Raw genomic sequence first — 18,936 nt, forward strand, 5'->3', positions numbered from 1 at the left:
GTGCCAACTCTGACTTTGTAATCCTTGCCAATGGCTTCGAAGCTCAGAAAGCACGACATGTTGCATAATGCCGTTCCCGAAAGTCAGCTTGGCCTTATTAGGCGGTGAAGTTACCCTTAGAAGTTACAGGGAAGTTACGTGGTGGCCAGCCTAACTTGTATTGCGGTGAAGCACACCAAAAGTCATCGTCATCATCAGCCTGGCTATGCCCACTGCAGGGCAAAGGCCTCTCCCATACTTCTCCAACTACCCCAACCCCTGCTACGCTTCCCTCCTCTTGGAATCCAGTCCGTAACCCTTAACGCCCATCGGTTATCTTCTCTTCTCATTACATGCCGTGCCCATCCCCATTTCTTTTTCTTGATTTCAACTAAGATGTCATTAACTCGTGTTGGTTCCCTCATCCAATTTGCCCTCTTCTTATCCCTTAACCAAAAGTGGGAAGGGGCAATTTTCACGGGACACAGTATGTATTGATATGTGTACTTATTTATCTTTATTGGGTGACAACGTTGTAAGGGTGGATTCCTCGTTCTTGAGCCAAATCTTAACACCATCTTCCAAGGAGAAATACACATGGTGTAGCTTATCCTAAAAGGTATAGTTCTTAAATATTGAGATACTTTCGAAGGTTTCGAGCCAGGTTTCCGGATCCTTCGACGAAGCTCCATGAAAGGTAGGTAGCTCCCTTGATTGATCCAACACGATGAGGTACGTTGGGGCTACCATTGTGGTTGTTGAGCTTGCCACAGTCTTCCTGGTCATATCAGGCAGAAGTCCGTGCTCCAGGTGCAGTCCTTGCAGTCTGTGGCTAGCTCGCTGGTCTTGGGTGATATATGTGTTGTCTTCAGGTTTCGGGCTTAGATCACGGCTTTGCAGGGGCGTTCGGTACATGAACGCACTAGCACCTCCACCTGATGTCATATCGTAGTGACGGTGAGGAAATCAGCAATACTGGAAATGACGAAACTAGAATTTTATTGGGTGAACTTGTACCCTCAGAAACAGGCTACACTAAAAAAATGGCGACAGCGGCGAATAAAGTCGGCGACCATCGAAAATCTTATCAGCGGATCAAGCGCGTCGGCTTTTATGCATCAGTCATAGAAGGTTCCAGAGCAATCGCTGGTGCCCGCATGTCTTCCAGAAAGCTCTATACCATTCGCGTTGCGCAGACATGAAATCAGATTACACAAGGTTCGGTTACAACATATAGTGGATAGAACCACCGATAACTTTCAAGAAACTTCTGATACATGCAGGCACATCCTACCCTGTGTGATAACATTTGTTAGGCTGTGAAACATGGTCACTTGATAAAAATAAACAAGTACAAGTGTCAGTATTCCTTAATTATACACACGTGCACCCGCCTTCTCCTGTCATCGTCATCATCATCATCAGCAGCCTGGTTACGCCCACTGCAGGGCAAAGGCCTCTCCCATATTTGCACTGATTCTCCCATATTTGCACTGAGCACTGATACGCCTAATAAGTGTACCGACAGGCCTTCAGAGTTATATTGAACATGCATGTGATGATTTGAGCCCCTTGGGGGCAATAAAAGCCATACATTGCATTCGTCTGTTCAGATTGCCTGATTTCTTGGATGTTTTTGCGGACCCTAGGAAGACCGAAAAATTAGACATTGACTATAGTTGAATACAAATTTTAGATTTTGTGCGCAATCCTAGTCACTTGGTGTTGCATGCAGCAAACTTTTTCTGAACAGAAAAAAATATAATAATTTGACCTCAAACATTATTTGCACTGCGGTTTATCATGTTTTGCAATTGTCAATCATGCTTTGCACTCTTTTCTTTTAGATAAACCTCATTACAACTTCCTAACGGAAAGATGCTGTTTCCTTCTAAGTTTTTTTTTTTCTTTTCTTTAACTTTCGGACTGCTGGAATCGACTCTAAAAACATCGCCTTATAAGCATTATAAAAATTTTATGTTACGAAACGAAACAATACACTGGAAAACCTGTGAACATATTATTGTGCCTTTGTGCATGTGTGCGTGTTGTAGGAGTTGGAGGTTGATCGGAGGAACTTGGGAGGAACTAGGCGTACGGGAACTTATTTACATATTTTTACATTAGAACAAGCGATACATTCGACAGTCTAGCGTGACTTCCAAATGGAGCACGCAAGACGAAGCATACAGCATACGAGCACGAAGCTCTAAACACACTGCTTCTTGAGCAGGAGCACACAGCTCACAAGCACAATCACGAGCACCCCTAGCAGCCGACAAACTGCCGCATATAAGCACTTTGTCCTCCCTAGATCCCTAGATGAGGGAAAAACGGCAGTTCGCCGATTCGTAGCGTCGAACGTCAACGTAGTCAACCTGCCTTTTTGGAGGAGGAGGGCTCGCACACGTACGCACAGCTTTCACTGCCCCCACCGAGGTTAGACGGGCTTCGCAGAACTCGGGGCTTACATCTTGAAGGGCGCGTGGGAAGGTGCCGCCAAATACCTTCCCTCGGGAACTCCCCCGCTCACGGCAGACCAGGTCGGCGGTGGTGGGTTCAGTAACGAAGCCTGGTTTGTTGATCGCGTTTCGGCATTCCGGCGACGAAGAGTCGCTGACGCAGCGTATTGTCTTCCCCACACAGTAGACATCGTGACACCAACAGGCTGGAGAAGGACGGTCGGTTCCTAGAAAACGCCAACCCTGCTGCTGCAGCTGGCTGAGAAACTTTGTATGTCAGCACTTCGGCAGGCCATTCCTAACAGTGTGTAGCAATCCAGCTACTTGTTCGGTCAAGTACCAGCAAACCTAAGCTTCTCAATTTTCTTGTTTTAGTTCTAAATATGCATGCAGGTATACAGAACAAAATATTTTGAAAACAGTGGTCTAAGCAAAGGTTGCTGCTTGTTTTGGTTACACGATAGCGCTAATTCTCTTCGACAGACGAACCTCGCCCGTGCAATGTGCTTGCTACCCATGGCAGGAGCAAAGATAGAAAGGGTTATGCCGATCCAAGTAAGATGCAGGGGCAAGCTGTGTCACGGTGAAATAATCAAATTTAAATAAAATTTTCTTGCGAAGGTCAGCACTGCACCACACGACTACATAACTTTCTTCTGCCCACTAATTTTGTCTGCCCTCCTATCAGACTATGCTCGTGACCGCATTTTGCTGTAATGCCGCTAAAGCAGTGCATGCATTAACACTCCACAGCGACCACATAATTTCCCGAGAATGGTATTGGACGTTTTTCGTGATGTGCCGAGCCTACTCGGCAGAAACAAAATTGGAATGACTGTGGTCAACAGAAGAGCCGACCAAATGTGCAGCATATGCTGCTCGTTAGACACAGCAGGTGGCTAACTGCTTCAATTCATTGTCAAGAAAGGGCCGACTAATCATTATGAGTGTGCCACTGCAACGGAACTACAATGACTTGAAACCACCACCGTACATGCACATGTACACCCCGATGACTTGCAGACGGCGCCAGAAGCAATCCATCGTAAGCATAGTGATTACTGCACCTCCACTCGATTTCGTAGTGAATAGTCTCCTGGAACATTCCGTACATGCTGTTCTATGAACCTGCCGAATCACCTGCCGAATCACCGAACCTGCCCAGCAGCAGAGTGCCGCCCACTGACGCCACGCATGAGAGGGCGTCGAAGATCTCGGGGCTAATTGTGCACTCTGTTCATGTGTATTCATTTGCGAGTTTGCAAGTAGCAGTTTTTGAAACTGCAGATGGTCATTTGATAACTCCCATTCACTGCATAGCATGCATGCTTTTTGACGCAATAAGAATGCCCAGAAATTAAACAAAATGGAAAAGACTCACGTAGTGCATAGAAATTGTGTGCGTGCGTCTACAGGCTTTTCCAGCTAAATCACCACGATTGGCTGTGACAGGATTCAATAAGTGCTGCATTCACACTTCTACAACCAGTTCAGTTGCCTGCGGTTTTAGAAGAAGCTCTCAGGCACGATATCATTACTGTAAAAAATAAGTGAGGCGTGCAGACAGGACACAAGAGTAGAGAAGTGGACAACACGAACGCCGACTATCAACTGAAGGGAGCACTGAGGTTGAAAAAGAAAAAAGACACAAAATTCCTCTGCGCAAGCTCAGGAATGGTAACACCACGTGTCAGTCGGGTACACGTGCTGGTCTACGTTAGAGATAACTGTTAAGGCACTTGATCTCTTCCTTATCTAAAGTAATCAAAGGCTGACTCATGCACGCACTTCCACCATTATAGATATGCCATGCCTCTACCATAAGATGTGTATCTTCATTCTTATGCCTGTACAATATTGCGCATTCATCTAACTCTGGCATGCAGTTACAATCTTGGCAATGTAGCGGAAAATTAGAAGGCGATCCACCGGTTAACGACCTTTTATGTTTCATTAGCCTCTGATTGATACACCGTCCCATTTGCCCTGCGCAGAACTGTCCACTTCTCTACTCTTGTTTCCTGTCTGCATGCTTCACTTCTTTTTTGAATAATGAATCCTTACCAACTGGCTCAGCTTTCTGTCGTTCTATCCTTAGTGTATTCCACTGGAGACTGGAGTCGCTACACATGTTCCAGCACTGCTAGTAGTGTTAAGATAAGCTGGGATTTTTATTTTTAAGTGCATCATGGAAGTGTAGCTGTAGTTCATTCACTTGTGAGGTTTATGTCGGGAGTGCTTGGAGACGTTGGAAAGTGGAGTAAAATATTTGGTGATTTGAAGGATTCATAACTGAAACCTTAATATTTTTATGGAAAAAATTTACATTTTCAGTTTGTTTCTGCTTGTAGTTTAGTCATGATGTCAGATGTGCGACGAGTGCTGCTTACATTGCACAGGAGTCTGGCGGCGTCACCAGCGCATATGCCGAGGTGCTGCAGCTGTATGGAGAATGTTTGGCCGAGTCTCGCTTGGAGAGCTCCGACACCATTGCAAAGGAGTATTTCGACAAGGTGAGCCTGTTTTAAAGAACCCTTTGAGGAACGCTGTGCAACACACAAGTTTAAAACTAGTGCTGTGCGAATACTTAAATATCACCGAGTTGAATTGAATAGTGAATGTTTAAACGATTCGATTCGCAAATCTAATGTGTACTGTTCGATTTTCCGAATATTTGGTATATTTGTTAGGGAGACGTGCATAGTGCCACATGTTGCGTGTGCATCGGGGCCCCTCATGATCGATGCTGCCCAAGCGAGCATTTCGTGTTGTTTTCGGTGCAACAGGAGCATTGACTGCACCATGGCCACACTGCGCCAACTGACCTGATTGCAGACTTTGTCACTTCGAGCACTCTCCAATGTCGGCCAAATGCACACATGGAATGGTGCCGTGTCGTGCGGGGCTGCCTCTGTTGGTACAAGGCTCATCCAGGTCGACAGGACTGGTCGAAATCATGACGCAACGTACACTGAGGGAACAGCAACAAACCAGCGCATATTTCGTTAAGTCCAAAAGCATGTGCGAAGATTGCGCTGATTAGCCGCCGATAGGCACGCAGATTGTGTTTGTGGCAATGAACTTCATGCTGCTTTAACGCCCGTCATTCTAACCAACACCCATTTAATCATTTATTTATTCAGTGTCGTGAACCTCTAGGGTCCATGCAGGAAGGGGTACAAAGCATTGCAGAATACACTATTACAGCACCAGAAGGTGATGAAGGTGCTACTGATGTTCTTCTGGTCAAGTGACCTATTTAAACAGCTGTAACACTCCTGACTTCCTTTGTCTGTGTGTGTTTATGTGTGCGTTTTTGTTTCCCTTTTATTTCTGTAATCTCCCTCTCTTTCTATGTACATTTTTCTTTATCTTTCTGTCTCCCCTTACCCATTGCCAAGTGCAGGATAGCAAACTGGATATCTATCTGCCAGTTAAGCTCCCTGCTTTTTGTATCTCATTTACCTGTCTCTCCACTGCAAAAAAAATGGTACTTTGCATTAATACATACAGTAGGAGGAAAGTATAACACAAATTTAATTGGGTTAACAATGGCAGGTAATGCACAATACCTAGAATAAAGCTAGGCGGAACAAACAACTTAAACAACAGGACTAATGGTGGCAAGGAATTCCAGTTGGCTGTAGTCCATGGAAAAAAAATGATACTTTGTTAATATGTTAATACAGGTTTGATGCTTAGACCACATTTATAATGGGACTGCCTGGTTGCGTCAGTAACAGTAGTATCCTCCAGATTAATATTGACACAATGATGTGGGGCTCCCGCACCGTGGCACGGTACGCGTAAAGGTCGGCGCCATAAAAGACAATGAAGCGCATAAGCTGCACGTTCTTCTTCTGGCCCGCCATTAAAGAGAAGCATCTATTTTGCAAGACTCCGTCTTCAATCTACATTACATTTTTCTGGTGGAGGTGCTGGGTACATGCGACCACTCCCAGATCAAACACTGTCTACAAGCCCAGCACTGAGGCGAAAAAAGAAAGAAGACACAAAACTCATCTTAAGCAATGGCCGTGCAAATGTCGCACTTACGAATTTCGGAAATGAATTCCAACACATCGCACAAGGAACAGCTATTGCCTATTTTCACAAGTTCTCTGTAGTGACCGAATTATGCAGCCTAACTACGACGTCAACTGCCCTGCCAGTCAACCAATCAATTACTTAATCAATTACTGTCAACCAGAGACTCCCGGAAGCCCAAAAGAAACAGATATATACCCTGATAAGGGATTTTTCTGACTGCTTCTCCACTTCCTCGAAGGTACGGCGCTAGTCTGTTGCAAAGCACAGAATCATAACAGAGGACGCCACGAGACCGGTATGCCAGCACCTGCATCGAGTTTCACAAAAAGAAATAGAGATCGTCAAGAAGCTTTCAGATGACGTTATTCAGCCTTCCAGCAGTCCATGGGCGTCTCCCGTAGTGCTCGTTAAGAAAAAAGATGACACACTTCGATTCTGCGTCGACTACCCTAAATTTAACAGCGTAACTAAGTGGGATGTGTACCCCCTTCCCTGTATCGACGATACGTGAGATCGGCTCCGAAGTGCAAAGTTTTTCTCCTCCCTGGATCTCAAGAGTCGATATTGGCCAATTGAGGTCAATGAGTGGGACCATGAAAAGACAGCATTCGTAACCCCTGATGGCCTCTAGGAACTTAAAGCACTTCATTCAGCCTCTGTTCCGTGCTTGCAACGTTCCAGCGAATGATGGACACTGTGCTCGCAGGATTGAAATGGCAGATAGAGAGGTTGCATGACTTGAAATTTATCTGCACGTCATCAATGTATGCAGAATAAGATAAGCTTTGTGAAGATAGGAACGTAAAGAATCGATTTTAATAATAAATAGGATACAGCTAAATAAACCACTATACGGCACTTCAGTTTCTTACACAAATTACCTAGACAAAGTGTTTTCAATTCTTACATGGAATGTCTGCTTGGAAAGGTAGCTCTGAATTAAGTTAAATATGCTTCCACGAATTCCTATTTTGCAGTGGTCTCTCAATATTCTGTAATGCCAGGTAGTATTGTATGTCTTTTCCATATCGAGGAATACTGATAGAAATAACTGTTTGTGAATGAAGGCATCGTGAATGTTTCCCTCAATGCGAACGAGATGGCGAGTTGTCGACCGGCCTAAAACCGCACCGGCATGAGTCAGGCAATTTGTTAAGATTCCAGAAAATGCCAATTAGCCATTTCTTCGAAGAGCTTGCAGATGCAACTTGTGAGGGCCATTGGACAGCAATTTGTAACTAATGAGGGTTCATTACCCTGTTTTAAAAGCGGGATGACAATGGCTTCTTTCCATGCAGATGGAAGGTACCCAGCAGGCCATATAGCATGGGTAAGTGCTAGTAGCATCATTTGAGTGGATGGATGGAAACAACTTCATTTGAAATCCGACAAACTTTAACGGCCTGGGCTCAGGTCTCCCATGAGGAAGCTTTTGAGGCCTTGTCTCGTCGGCACCTCTCGGGCCTGCTGGACTGCCCACTCGCATTTTGAGGTTGGAAGTGCGTAGAGCGGTGGCCCCCTTCGGTGCAAGAGCCTCCGGAGCTACTGCCATTTTAGCTGATATAACAGGACACTCTCACAACATGTGTGAGAGCGTTGCTGTAGTTGCCTGACATAACTTGCAAAGAGTTCTCGGGTATTGTACGGAAAAATGTGCCACAATCGAACTGGACTGGGGAATGTTTGTCTGCAGCGGTTGCCAGACGACTACCTGGCGACGTTTCAGTTTGGGGTGAGGTGGGAGCAATATCTATCTGTCTAGCTGGTAGTGCTTGGTGGTAAACCCTGCCTAAACATGGATTTAGGAAGGGTTTATCATGCGACAGGCAACTATTTGAGTTCATGACTGAATGACATTTTAATCTGGACAAAAACCTGCAAACTGACTGCATGTTTTTAGATTTTTCAAAAGCCTTTGATCACGTAGCTCACTGCCGACTAATTTCTAATCTGTCTTCTTTGTCCTTTGATTCACTAACGCTATCTTGGATTTGGAACTTTCTCACCAATTGGCAGCAGTTCACCGTGGTTAACAATTTTTCCTCCTTGCTCTTTTACGTTTCCTCTGGTGTGCCACAGGGCAATGTCTTTGGTCCACTACTTTTCCTGATATATATTAACGACTTACCAAATAACATATCTTCTCATGTGCGGATTTTCGCTGACAGTTGTATAATTTCCCGAGAAATTGGCAGTACTGATGACCACAAAAAATTAAAAATTATCTTGACCTTATTAGCAGTTGGTGTAGCACCTGGCTAATGTCGCCTAATCCAGATAAATGTAAAGTTATGTCTTTCACTCGCAAACATTTCCTTTCCGACTTCTCATACTATATTAATAATAACCCTGTGTCTGTAGTTACTTCTTTCAAATACCTAGGCATAACGCTGACATCAAACCTTTTCTGGACTACACATAACAACATCTCCGGAAATGCCTCCTGATCCTTGGGATATTTACACCAGAACATCCGTAAGACACTGCCAAATGTCCGCAAATTAGCCTATCTTGCATTCGTTCGCCCTTAACTTGAATTTGCTTCTTCAGTATGGTCCCCTCATTACATTTCATTTATTTAACCACTATGCTAGAATCAGTTCAGAATAGAGCCTTTCGATTCATCTCACCAACTTACAACAGCAACGGAAGTATAACGCAAATTAAAAACAATTTATCAATTCCTTCTTTGAAAACTCGTCGCGATGTAGCACTTTCATTGCTGTTTCACAAGTATGTTCACGGGCCAAGGCCATCACCAATAGCTCTGCAAGTTTCTCCATTCACCTCATGAAGATTGCATAATCACCTTTCTTTCACGCGCATCTATGGTAAAACAGATGTGTTTAACTCATCTGCGCTTCCACGTGTCATATGCTCGTGGAACGACCTTCCCAATATCCTGGTAGCTGAAGCTAACAAAGAAAAGTTTTGTCACGACATAAACATTCATTTCTTACCTAAAAAAAAATTGTCTGCGTTGCTTGTATGCCTTTTTTTTTTCTTTTTTTGATCTGAGAATTTTAGAGCTTATGTAAACTTGACTCTTCATTGTATTATTATTAAAGGGACCCTGAAACGATTTTGACGATTTTCTGCAAACGTACTGAGTCGTTAGAGTAGGTCCTTCTGATCATTAATTGACACATCTAAGTGCCCCGCGTAAAGCGTGTAATTTATTATAAGGTTTTAAACATGCACATCGCTGCCGATCGCAGCACACTGCTCGGTGGAATTGTAAGCCGCGCCTACCCATATGACGGAAATCACCCATATGACGTCAGTGGGGCAAGGTATCCGATTGGCTGACCAGGGCGTGTGATCAATAATTTGTCCAACTTTATGGTAAATGAATGATGTTCGTAATAGTTGGAATGTTAGTTAATTTGTTTTTATAAAGAGAAAGTAACATAAAGAGAATGCACAAGGACAATTTTTCAGTACACCTAAGCACTTCCGGCACACAGCAAGTGTCATCTGCTTGTGTTACAACACGTGCTCCATCTTGATGTGAGCTCCGCGGTCAGTGTCGGTCTGTCTTTTCTTTAGCACTATGATTCGACTTTGTTGCATTGTGGACTGCAAACGTAGCAACTGGCAATATGTCAAGCTGCGATATCGTGTCCCTCTGCAAGCCAGTAGACTATCGGACTGGCTGCAGCGCATCGGACTGCCGCTATCCGATCGGCGACAGGATTTGTGCGATTGCGGCCATCACTTTACACCGGAAGATTACTAACGCGATAGCGTTTCGCAAGTCCAGTATTAGGGTAAACGCAAGCGCAAGGGGACAGGGCCTGGCCGTGTCCCCTTGCGTGTCGTTTTAAGGATGAACAGAAGCGCAAATGTGAATGGTCTGTACGGTGCAGCCACCTGTTGGCAGAGAGCTCAACCACACACAGTAGCAGTAACTAAATGTATTCTTCTTTGCTGCTGGTGTAAATTTGTCGCAGGAGTGTAATCATTAACACGTTGTTTTTGTAAATGTTTAAAATGTTTTACACTTGGTTAGAGCAATACTAGCTCTTTCTTTGCCTGGTTAAGCTCTGCGCCAACGTGTGGCTGGACCGTGGCGACCGATCAGCAGCTCACGTACGTCTACGCTAAAGTTCCTTCATCAGCTTGAGTTTATGCCTCCACCGTTCTGTCGAAATATTCAGGAAGTGTGTGATTACCGGAATACCAGATATGTTCGGCGCTACGACAGAATGTTCGCAACGCATGCTGCTTCGATAGCTCTCGCTTGGGGTCGACGGCCAAGTGGCTAGCGGAGAGGTTTCTCGCGGGCGGGGCTGGGCTCCAAAACAACCGGAAGTAGACGATGTGACGTCGCATCGTGATGCAGAACCAGTGAAGGCGGAGCTTAGCGCCGACCGCTTGAAGAACGAGTTGACGGGGAAAAGCATGTCTAGGGAGAAGGGCAACTTGTAATCGCTTGTAGCTCCATTAATACGTAACGCTTCACTTAAATTGTGGTGGGAATGTTCTACTTAAGCTGTACCCTACGCATATACAAAATTTGTTCGAACCGTTTCAGGGGCCCTTTAACAAAGCGCTTTACGTTCTGTATAATTGTTTGGTCTTTATAATGCGTAAAATTTTTGAAGCTTCCCTTACTCAATGCCCATTCTTCGGGCCTATTAGGTATTTTCAATAACTGTCGTTGTATCTGACTAAGCGTTCTTGCTTGTTTCGAACCAGGAGCTCCGAACTCGAAGAAGGCGTCTCCGATTTTGCGCGGTGGGTCAGTTCTTGTGCAGAGCGGTCTGTTACCTCGTTCAAGTTAGAGGGGCCCTTGTCGGTGGAGGTGGCAACGTGCGCCGGGAACCACATGAATGCAGTGCTATCGAATTGCTGTCGACCAGATTTCCTTAGGAACTGGAGAACTTCAGAGGAAATGCGCCCCCGTACGTAGTTATGGACTGCGGATTGTGAGTCGCTAAGAACTACCTCGCAGAGGGGGTCGGTAAGTGCATGCACAATTGCAACCTCTTCCACTCTTTCTGGGTGTTCCGTGTTGACGCTACATGTGTGCGTAAGCCGGGAGTTAACGTCTACAACTACTGCCCTGAACCGGTGTTCTTGTGTGTATTCTGCCACGTCTACGAAGCGCGTAGTCCTCTCCCCACCAACGGAGCTGTTACGCCCGAGGGCCGGGGCAAACAAGCCCAAGACCCCCGACGAGGAGCCACGGTTCTCAGAGGCCAAGCACGGGATCAACAATAGTTGACTGAGTGGAGAAGAGGTGTACGTGAGTGCGGGGAAGACAGCAGCGGGAGGGAGTGAGTGTGCGGGAGGAGAGGGGTGAAGGCAGGGACTCTGAGTGTGGTCGTGTGGTGTGCATGATTGGTGTACAGTAATAAAGGATAAGTTCAGGATGAACGTGTGGCGTGTCGTCAAGCGTGACAAGTGGGGGCTTGTCTGGGATTTACATGGACATGGAGACAGTGAACGTCCCCGAAGAATTAGTGCAGCATCTGCTAGGGCAGACCAACAGATTCACCATAGAACGCGAGCAAATCGCGGCAGCGGTTAGACAAAGGCTGATAGTGGCTGAGGCAGTGTTTATGGGCTCTACGACAATGGCGGCGGCAGTTCAACTGGCGAGCGACTGCGCTCCGTGCTTCACGGGAGGTCAGCCAGGTCATCCTCCAAGGTATAAGGGGTTCAACGACCCGCAGTCCCCCGAGGAATTTTTGGACCGGCTTGAAACATTCTGTTTGGTCACCAATGTCGCCGCGGACAAGAGGCCTTACGCACATTGTGCCTCCTGTGCTGGAAGGTAGCGCGAAGTTGTGGTGGCGATTTGTGAACTCGTTTGTGTCATGGGAAGAGTTCACTGCGGCATTTATCATGGAGTTCTCCTCCACTGACGTGAAGCGCCACTTGAAACAAGAGCTGGAGCTTCGGATGCAACATCCGCAAAAAAATTTAAAAGGATTCATATATATAATCGCGGCCTACTGCGAGCGGATTGGTGGTGAAGTACCCAAGTCGGAAAAGGTTGACCGTGTGCTGCGGCAGATGCACCCGCAACTCCAGGATTTGGTGGAGGGAAGGCAGTTCACCAGTCTCGCAGAGTTGGTGAAGGCTGCTGACGACCTCATGGAGCGTTTCTAGAGGCGCATGCAGTAAAAGCAACCACCACCTTTGATTGACCAAGTTGCGAGGGACTTGGTCTTCCAGTCGGCTATAAACGTGGCCAGCCTTTCAGGAACACAACCCGGAGGTTTGAACACATGATCTTGGGTTGTAGCATGAAAGGACACGGACACAGACTAGAAGCAGACAGGACGAGCACTAACATTCTCCCGTGAACTGGCCTTCCTCTACGTACGACGGGTGCACCACATCCATTGTGGCTGCCGACACTGTTTGCCGTTTACCACGAGGTCTCGAATGTATGGTTCTAGCAATTTCAGATTTTCCTTGTTACTAGTTAGTGACATCAACACTAGTTTGAGATTTTTGCACCCCATGATGATATGCCACATTTGCTGGCAGTTGTAGCAATCTACTGGTTTCTTTGCCTAGAAAGCTTTTTTCTTTTGCCTTTCTGCCCTGTGTTTGGGTGACTCCTCCTTTCCCTTGCTATTCTCGTCACTAATTTTCACCGAATCTGACCTTTCCTTGGATTTATACTGACTCGACTTAAACCATCGCTCTGGCTTGCGGGGTCTGTATTTATTAAACTCCTTTATAGGAGCTTCGTTGCCTTCGAATGCACAGCGAGTTACATACTCCTCAGCGAGATCGGCCACTCTCATGATAGTGTCCATGCCTGGCCTATCCTGAACCCAATACTTGATGTTTTCTGGCAGCCAGCGGTAGAACTGGTAGAACTGCATTGTCTTTTTGGTGTCGCCGAGTGCTCCCTCTCCTCTGAGCCATTCTTTCAGACTTACCTCCTAAGCATATGCGAAATCTGAGTATGACTCACTTTTGGTCTCCTCGACCTCCCTGAATTTTCGCCTGAATGCTTCTACTGATAATGTATACTTTCTAAGCAGATTCGCTTTGACTTTATCAAAGTCCTCTGCTTCTTCTTTCCCCATCTGGGCAATGATATCAGCTACCTTATGGGGCAGCAACGTAAGCAAGTGTTGCGGCCACGTGTTTCTTGTGAATTTTGCCTTTTCACACGTGCGCTCAAACTGCACCAGAAAAAAAACCTATGTCCCCTCCTACTGCGTAGGGTGCCATCAGGTCTGTCATTCTGCGCTCGCTTTCTTGTGCCTCTGGTAGTCTTTGAGTATTTTGAGCCTTCAGAAACTCAATATCTAGGTGTCTCAGTTACTAAGCAAGGCAATATCATCAGCAAATCGCTAGTTACTAAGGTATTCTCCGTTGACTCTTATCCCTGATTCCTCCCAATCCAGGTCTCTGAATACCTCCTGTAAACACGCTGTGGATAGCATTGGAGAGATTGTATCTCCCTGCCGGACGCCTTTCTTTATTGGGATTTTGTTACTTTCTTTATGGAGAACTACGGTGGCTGTGGAGCCACTATAGATATCTTTCAGTATTTTTGCATACGGCTCGTCTACACCCTGATTCCGTAATACCTCCATGACTCCTCAATCAAAACTATATATAAGGGTTGGTTATATTCTGCGCATTTTTCTATCATGTGCAGAATATAACCAACCCTTGTATATAACCAACCCTTGTATAACCAACCCTTGTATGGGCTTGGTGGCACCATCCGAGACGCAATGCTCAAACCTTTGTTCGTCTTCATACAGGTGTTCGTGCAAGGGCAAGTGCGCATCGGCGATGGCCTTCCGATACTGATCGAACATCTTCCTTCGACAACGTCATCAGTGCCATGCCTACACGTGCCCTACGCTGCGCTGATTCCGCACGTTGTCGAGTCGACTGACTCACCACCCGAGGCATCATGGGAGGTGGACCGTCCCTTCTGCGCACCGGCGACGACAGCGACGATGTCGAGACCGTATAAAACTGAGAGCCAACGGCGCGCCCACTTCAGTGGGCTTGGTGGCACCATCCGAGACGCAATGCTCAAACCTTTGTTCGTCTTCATACAGGTGTTCGTGCAAGGGCAAGTGCGCATCGGCGATGGCCTTCCGATACTGATCGAACATCTTCCTTCGACAACGTCATCAGTGCCATGCCTACACGTGCCCTACGCTGCGCTGATTCCGCACGTTGTCGAGTCGACTGACTCACCACCCGAGGCATCATGGGAGGTGGACCGTCCCTTCTGCGCACCGGCGACGACAGCGACGATGTCGAGACCGTATAAAACTGAGAGCCAACGGCGCGCCGACTTCAGTGGGCTTGGTGGCACCATCCGAGACGCAATGCTCAAACCTTTGTTCGTCTTCATACAGGTTGGTGATAAATGGTCCTTTTCTAAATGCTTGAGAACCAGCTTTGTTGGGTTAGTGGTGCTGCCAAGCCCCGGCTGTCTTTTTCGCTGTTACTGTGAATCATTGCATGTTGTGCGTTTGCTATTACAACTGAGTGGAGATGTGGAGGAAAATCCGGGGCCTAAGATTGACGAAGTTCTTAAAGTGGTTACTGAAATTCAGGCCTCTCAAACGCTTCTTCAGACCGGGTTACTTAATGTGCAGACTAGGCTGACAGAAATTGAAGGAGCACTCGCATCACTTAAACTATACCAGGAGAAGGTTGATAAGTGTGAAGTAGCAATTACGGCCGTACAGAAAGAAGTGTCACACATGGCCAAAAAACTGGATGATCTAGAAAATCGGAGCCGCCGCAATAACGTTGTCATCTTTGGTCTAAAGGAAGACAATGATGAAACTAATACATCCTTGGCAAAACATGTCACGGAGAGCATATTTAAAGAAAAGCTAGGCGTAGAGGTGCGATCACTCGAACGCATTCATCGCATTGGTAGAAAGACTAAGAACAAAGAACGACCAGTAATACTACGCTTGTATGACTTCTCTGAAAAAGCTGCCGTCCTTCGTAACTGTTTCAAACTGGAAACCAATACCATATCTATTTCTGAGGATTTTTCGCCAGCTGTTCGGGAAGTGCGAAAAAAATTGTGGCAGTCGTCGCAGGTTAATCGCGCGAAAGGTGAAAAGGTGAGCCTTCGGTTTGATAAAATGAAGATTGGCAACAGCTGGTACGCGTGGGACGGCGAGAAAAATAAAAGAACGGTGATTAAGCGTGCACACGTTGACGATGACGCTGTTCCGCCCGGAAATGATAAATGACCGCAAAACACAAGCACCTTGACACTATTGTGCCTTAATGCACGTAGCATTGTGAACAAAAGAGAAAAATTAGAAGAAATTGTCTTGTTGTACTCCCCTGACATCATGGTGATTACCGAAACCTGGCTGCACCCCGACATTCATGACTCTGAAGTAGCTCCAGTGGCTTATAGCCTCCTTCGCACAGACCGTGACGGTCGCGGTGGGGGCGTAGCCCTAGTAATAAAAAATAGCGTTTTATTTCACAAACACGAGGGCATACCTAGTCATGAAAGCATCTGGTGTACCGTCAACGTGTGCGGAATGTCTATTCTGATAGGTGGTGTGTACAGGCGTCCTAACGCTTCCGTCGAATACATGATGCAATTGCACGATTTCCTCCACACCAAGGTAAATGCCAGAACCAAGCTGATATTAACCGGCGATTTCAATCTGGCAGGAATAGACTGGGATAACCTAACGTTTGGGGCTAGGGAAAAGGAAAGCTGTGACCAACTGCTGAAAATAATGTTTAGCTTCTCATTATCGCAGCTAGTTAACCATCCAACAAGGCAGCAGGGAGGCGTCGCATCAGTGCTAGACCTGGCATTTGTCTCAAACACTTTCGAACCAGAAATTAGCATAGAAGATGGTATTTCTGATCACAAAATGATTTTGTTGACCTTTTCTGGGCTGACGTCACAGGCGGGTCACCAAGATCATCCTTACACTGATTTTAAAGATTATAGCAGAGCAGATGACGTCAGCATCATAGATTATTTAAAAACTGTGTTTGACGATTTCACACTACTGCCTTCATATGATGTTAACGGATTGTGGGAGAAATTTAAGGGTGCCATAAAACATTGTGAAGAAAATTTTATCCCCACAATACGTAAACGAACAAATAGAAAAACACCCTGGATTACCCGCAGTATCATCCACTTGAAAAGAAAAGTGCAAAGGATGCGCAGGAAGAAACATAACCCAGGGGAAATCGCGCATCTTTCGGCTGCGTTGAAATTTGAATTAAAAAAGGCGAGAGATAACTTTTTCTCGAATACTCTGACGAACTTCATGCACAATCAGCCGCACAAATTCTGGCGCTATCTGTCAAAACCTGAAAACCCAATAGTAGAAATTGAAATCGCAGGTGTTCCTACCCATGATGCACACACTATTGCTAACGCTTTTAATGCCCATTTCCAATCCGTGTTCACACGCTCTCCCCGTCCAAGTGATGTTTCGTTTGGATCTGATCCAGCGATGCCTGACGTAGTTATAGCTGAGCCAGGCATACTGAACCTGCTCTTGAACATTGACACAAAGAAAACGCCCGGCCCCGATAATATTTCGAATACGTTTCTAAAAAGATTTGCTGCCCAACTGGCTCCGTTCTTACACAGGATTTTTGCGGCGTCTCTCCAAGCAGCTGCATTACCTTCAGACTGGCTCGTCGCAAAAGTAATCCCGATTCCCAAAGGTGGCAATAGGTTGCACATAGACACATACCGACCAATTTCTTTAACAAGCTGTTGTTGCACATTAATGGAGCACATTATTAATAAATCCATTATTAGTTACTTAGAAAACAATAACCTGATATACCCTAACCAGCATGGCTTCAGGAAGGGCCTTTCTACAGTGACACAGCTATTGGAAATTTCGCATGACTTTGCAGAGATAATTAATTCCGGACTACAAGGAGACGCCATATTCGTCGATTTCTCAAAAGCCTTCGATCGCGTGCCTCACTGTGAACTGATCGAAAAACTTAAACTTATTGGAATTGCATCTAACACTGTTGCGTGGATAGCATCTTACCTCTCACTCAGATCCCAATATGTATCAGTAAACAATAATGAGTCAGAGAGCCTTGAAGTCTTTTCTGGTGTGCCACAGGGGTCCGTGCTGGGGCCATTGCTCTTTCTTGTGTATGTCAACGACATCCCATCATGTGTTGAGCCTAACGTAACCGTACGTCTTTTTGCAGATGATTGTGTTGTCTACACAACTGTTCGGTCTGTGGATGATCAAATTAAACTAAACACCTCACTAAACAGCATTGCCGATTGGTGTGATAGGTGGGGAATGAAGTTAAACATCAGTAAAACAGCATGCATCACTTTTACACATAAAAAGGTACCTAATATGTTCACTTACAACATAAGAGGCACGGCTATAATAAGATCAGATACTGTAAAATATTTGGGTGTGACATTCTCAAGCTCGCTCAAATGGGACACTCATATTGACATCACATGTGCAAAGGCATTTAAGCAGCTCAATTTCTTACGTCGGAAATTGGCAACAGCACCATCCGATGTCAAATTAACTGCGTATAAAACCCTCGTTCAACCAATACTTGAGTATGCCAGCATTGTATGGTCCCCGCAGCAGTCTTACCTCATTGATAAACTTGATAGAATACAGCGCATGGCACTTCGTTTCATTTATTCCAGATACTCTCCATACGACAGCGTCACTGCTTTACGTGAACAAGCACATATCCCGACTCTAATATCAGGACGGCGTATCGCTGCCTTGAAGTTTCTTTTCCTTCTTTATCACGGGCACATAAATATTGATAAAACAAAGTACATTAGGCCACCCTTCCAACATTCCGAAAGAACAAATCACCGTAAGTGCATCAGGCAGTTTTCTGCGCGTTGCAACACATTTAAATATTCATTTTTTCCATCTGCAATTGAAGCCTGGAACCGTCTGCCGGAACCAATTGCACAAGTTGACTCCATTGAAGTATTTGCAACCAAGATACGTGCACTTTTTTATGATTAGGTCTGTTTCCGATTATGTACTGCTTCGCTACAACGTTGTGTTGCCCAACTGTGTTTTGGCCGTTTCCCGCCACATCTTAATTGTTCGTAGCTCTTACCACTTCCCTGCATTATATGCCTTGTACTAATTGCTTTCGTCTGTCGTTTTTTTTTCGCGTGTTATATCTTTCAATTGTAATAATTGGCGTGTTTCATTGCCTTCTACTTAATTGTTCGTAGCTCTTACCACTTCCCTGTATTATATGCCTTGTACTAATTGCTTTAGTCTGTCGGTTTTTTTTTCGCGTGTTATATCATTCAAATGTAATAATTGGCGTGTTTCATTGCCTTCTATTTTGACCAACAATGTTTCGTTGTTTTGATTGTGACCCACTCCTGTATGAGCCTGTAAAAGGCTTACAGTATTGCTAAATAAAATAAATAAAAAAATACTGTACTTCCCCAAAAAATACG

General features: G+C 45.4%; 1 protein-coding gene across 9 annotated transcripts in view; it reads left to right on the top strand.

Annotated features, from left to right (window-relative positions):
• tefu (Serine/threonine-protein kinase tefu) overlaps nucleotides 1-18,936 on the top strand; it is a 1,084,056-nt gene that overhangs the window by 748,719 nt on the left and 316,401 nt on the right. For all 9 annotated transcript variants that reach the window (XM_070538252.1, XM_070538256.1, XM_070538258.1 and 6 more), the window contains one exon: nucleotides 4,841-4,954. In XM_070538252.1, coding sequence (XP_070394353.1) covers nucleotides 4,841-4,954 — 114 coding nt within the window. The remainder of the gene's footprint in view (nucleotides 1-4,840; nucleotides 4,955-18,936) is intronic.

This window comes from Dermacentor albipictus, chromosome 5 (genome assembly GCF_038994185.2).
Source record: "Dermacentor albipictus isolate Rhodes 1998 colony chromosome 5, USDA_Dalb.pri_finalv2, whole genome shotgun sequence".
In the NCBI taxonomy this organism is placed as follows: domain Eukaryota; kingdom Metazoa; phylum Arthropoda; class Arachnida; order Ixodida; family Ixodidae; genus Dermacentor; species Dermacentor albipictus.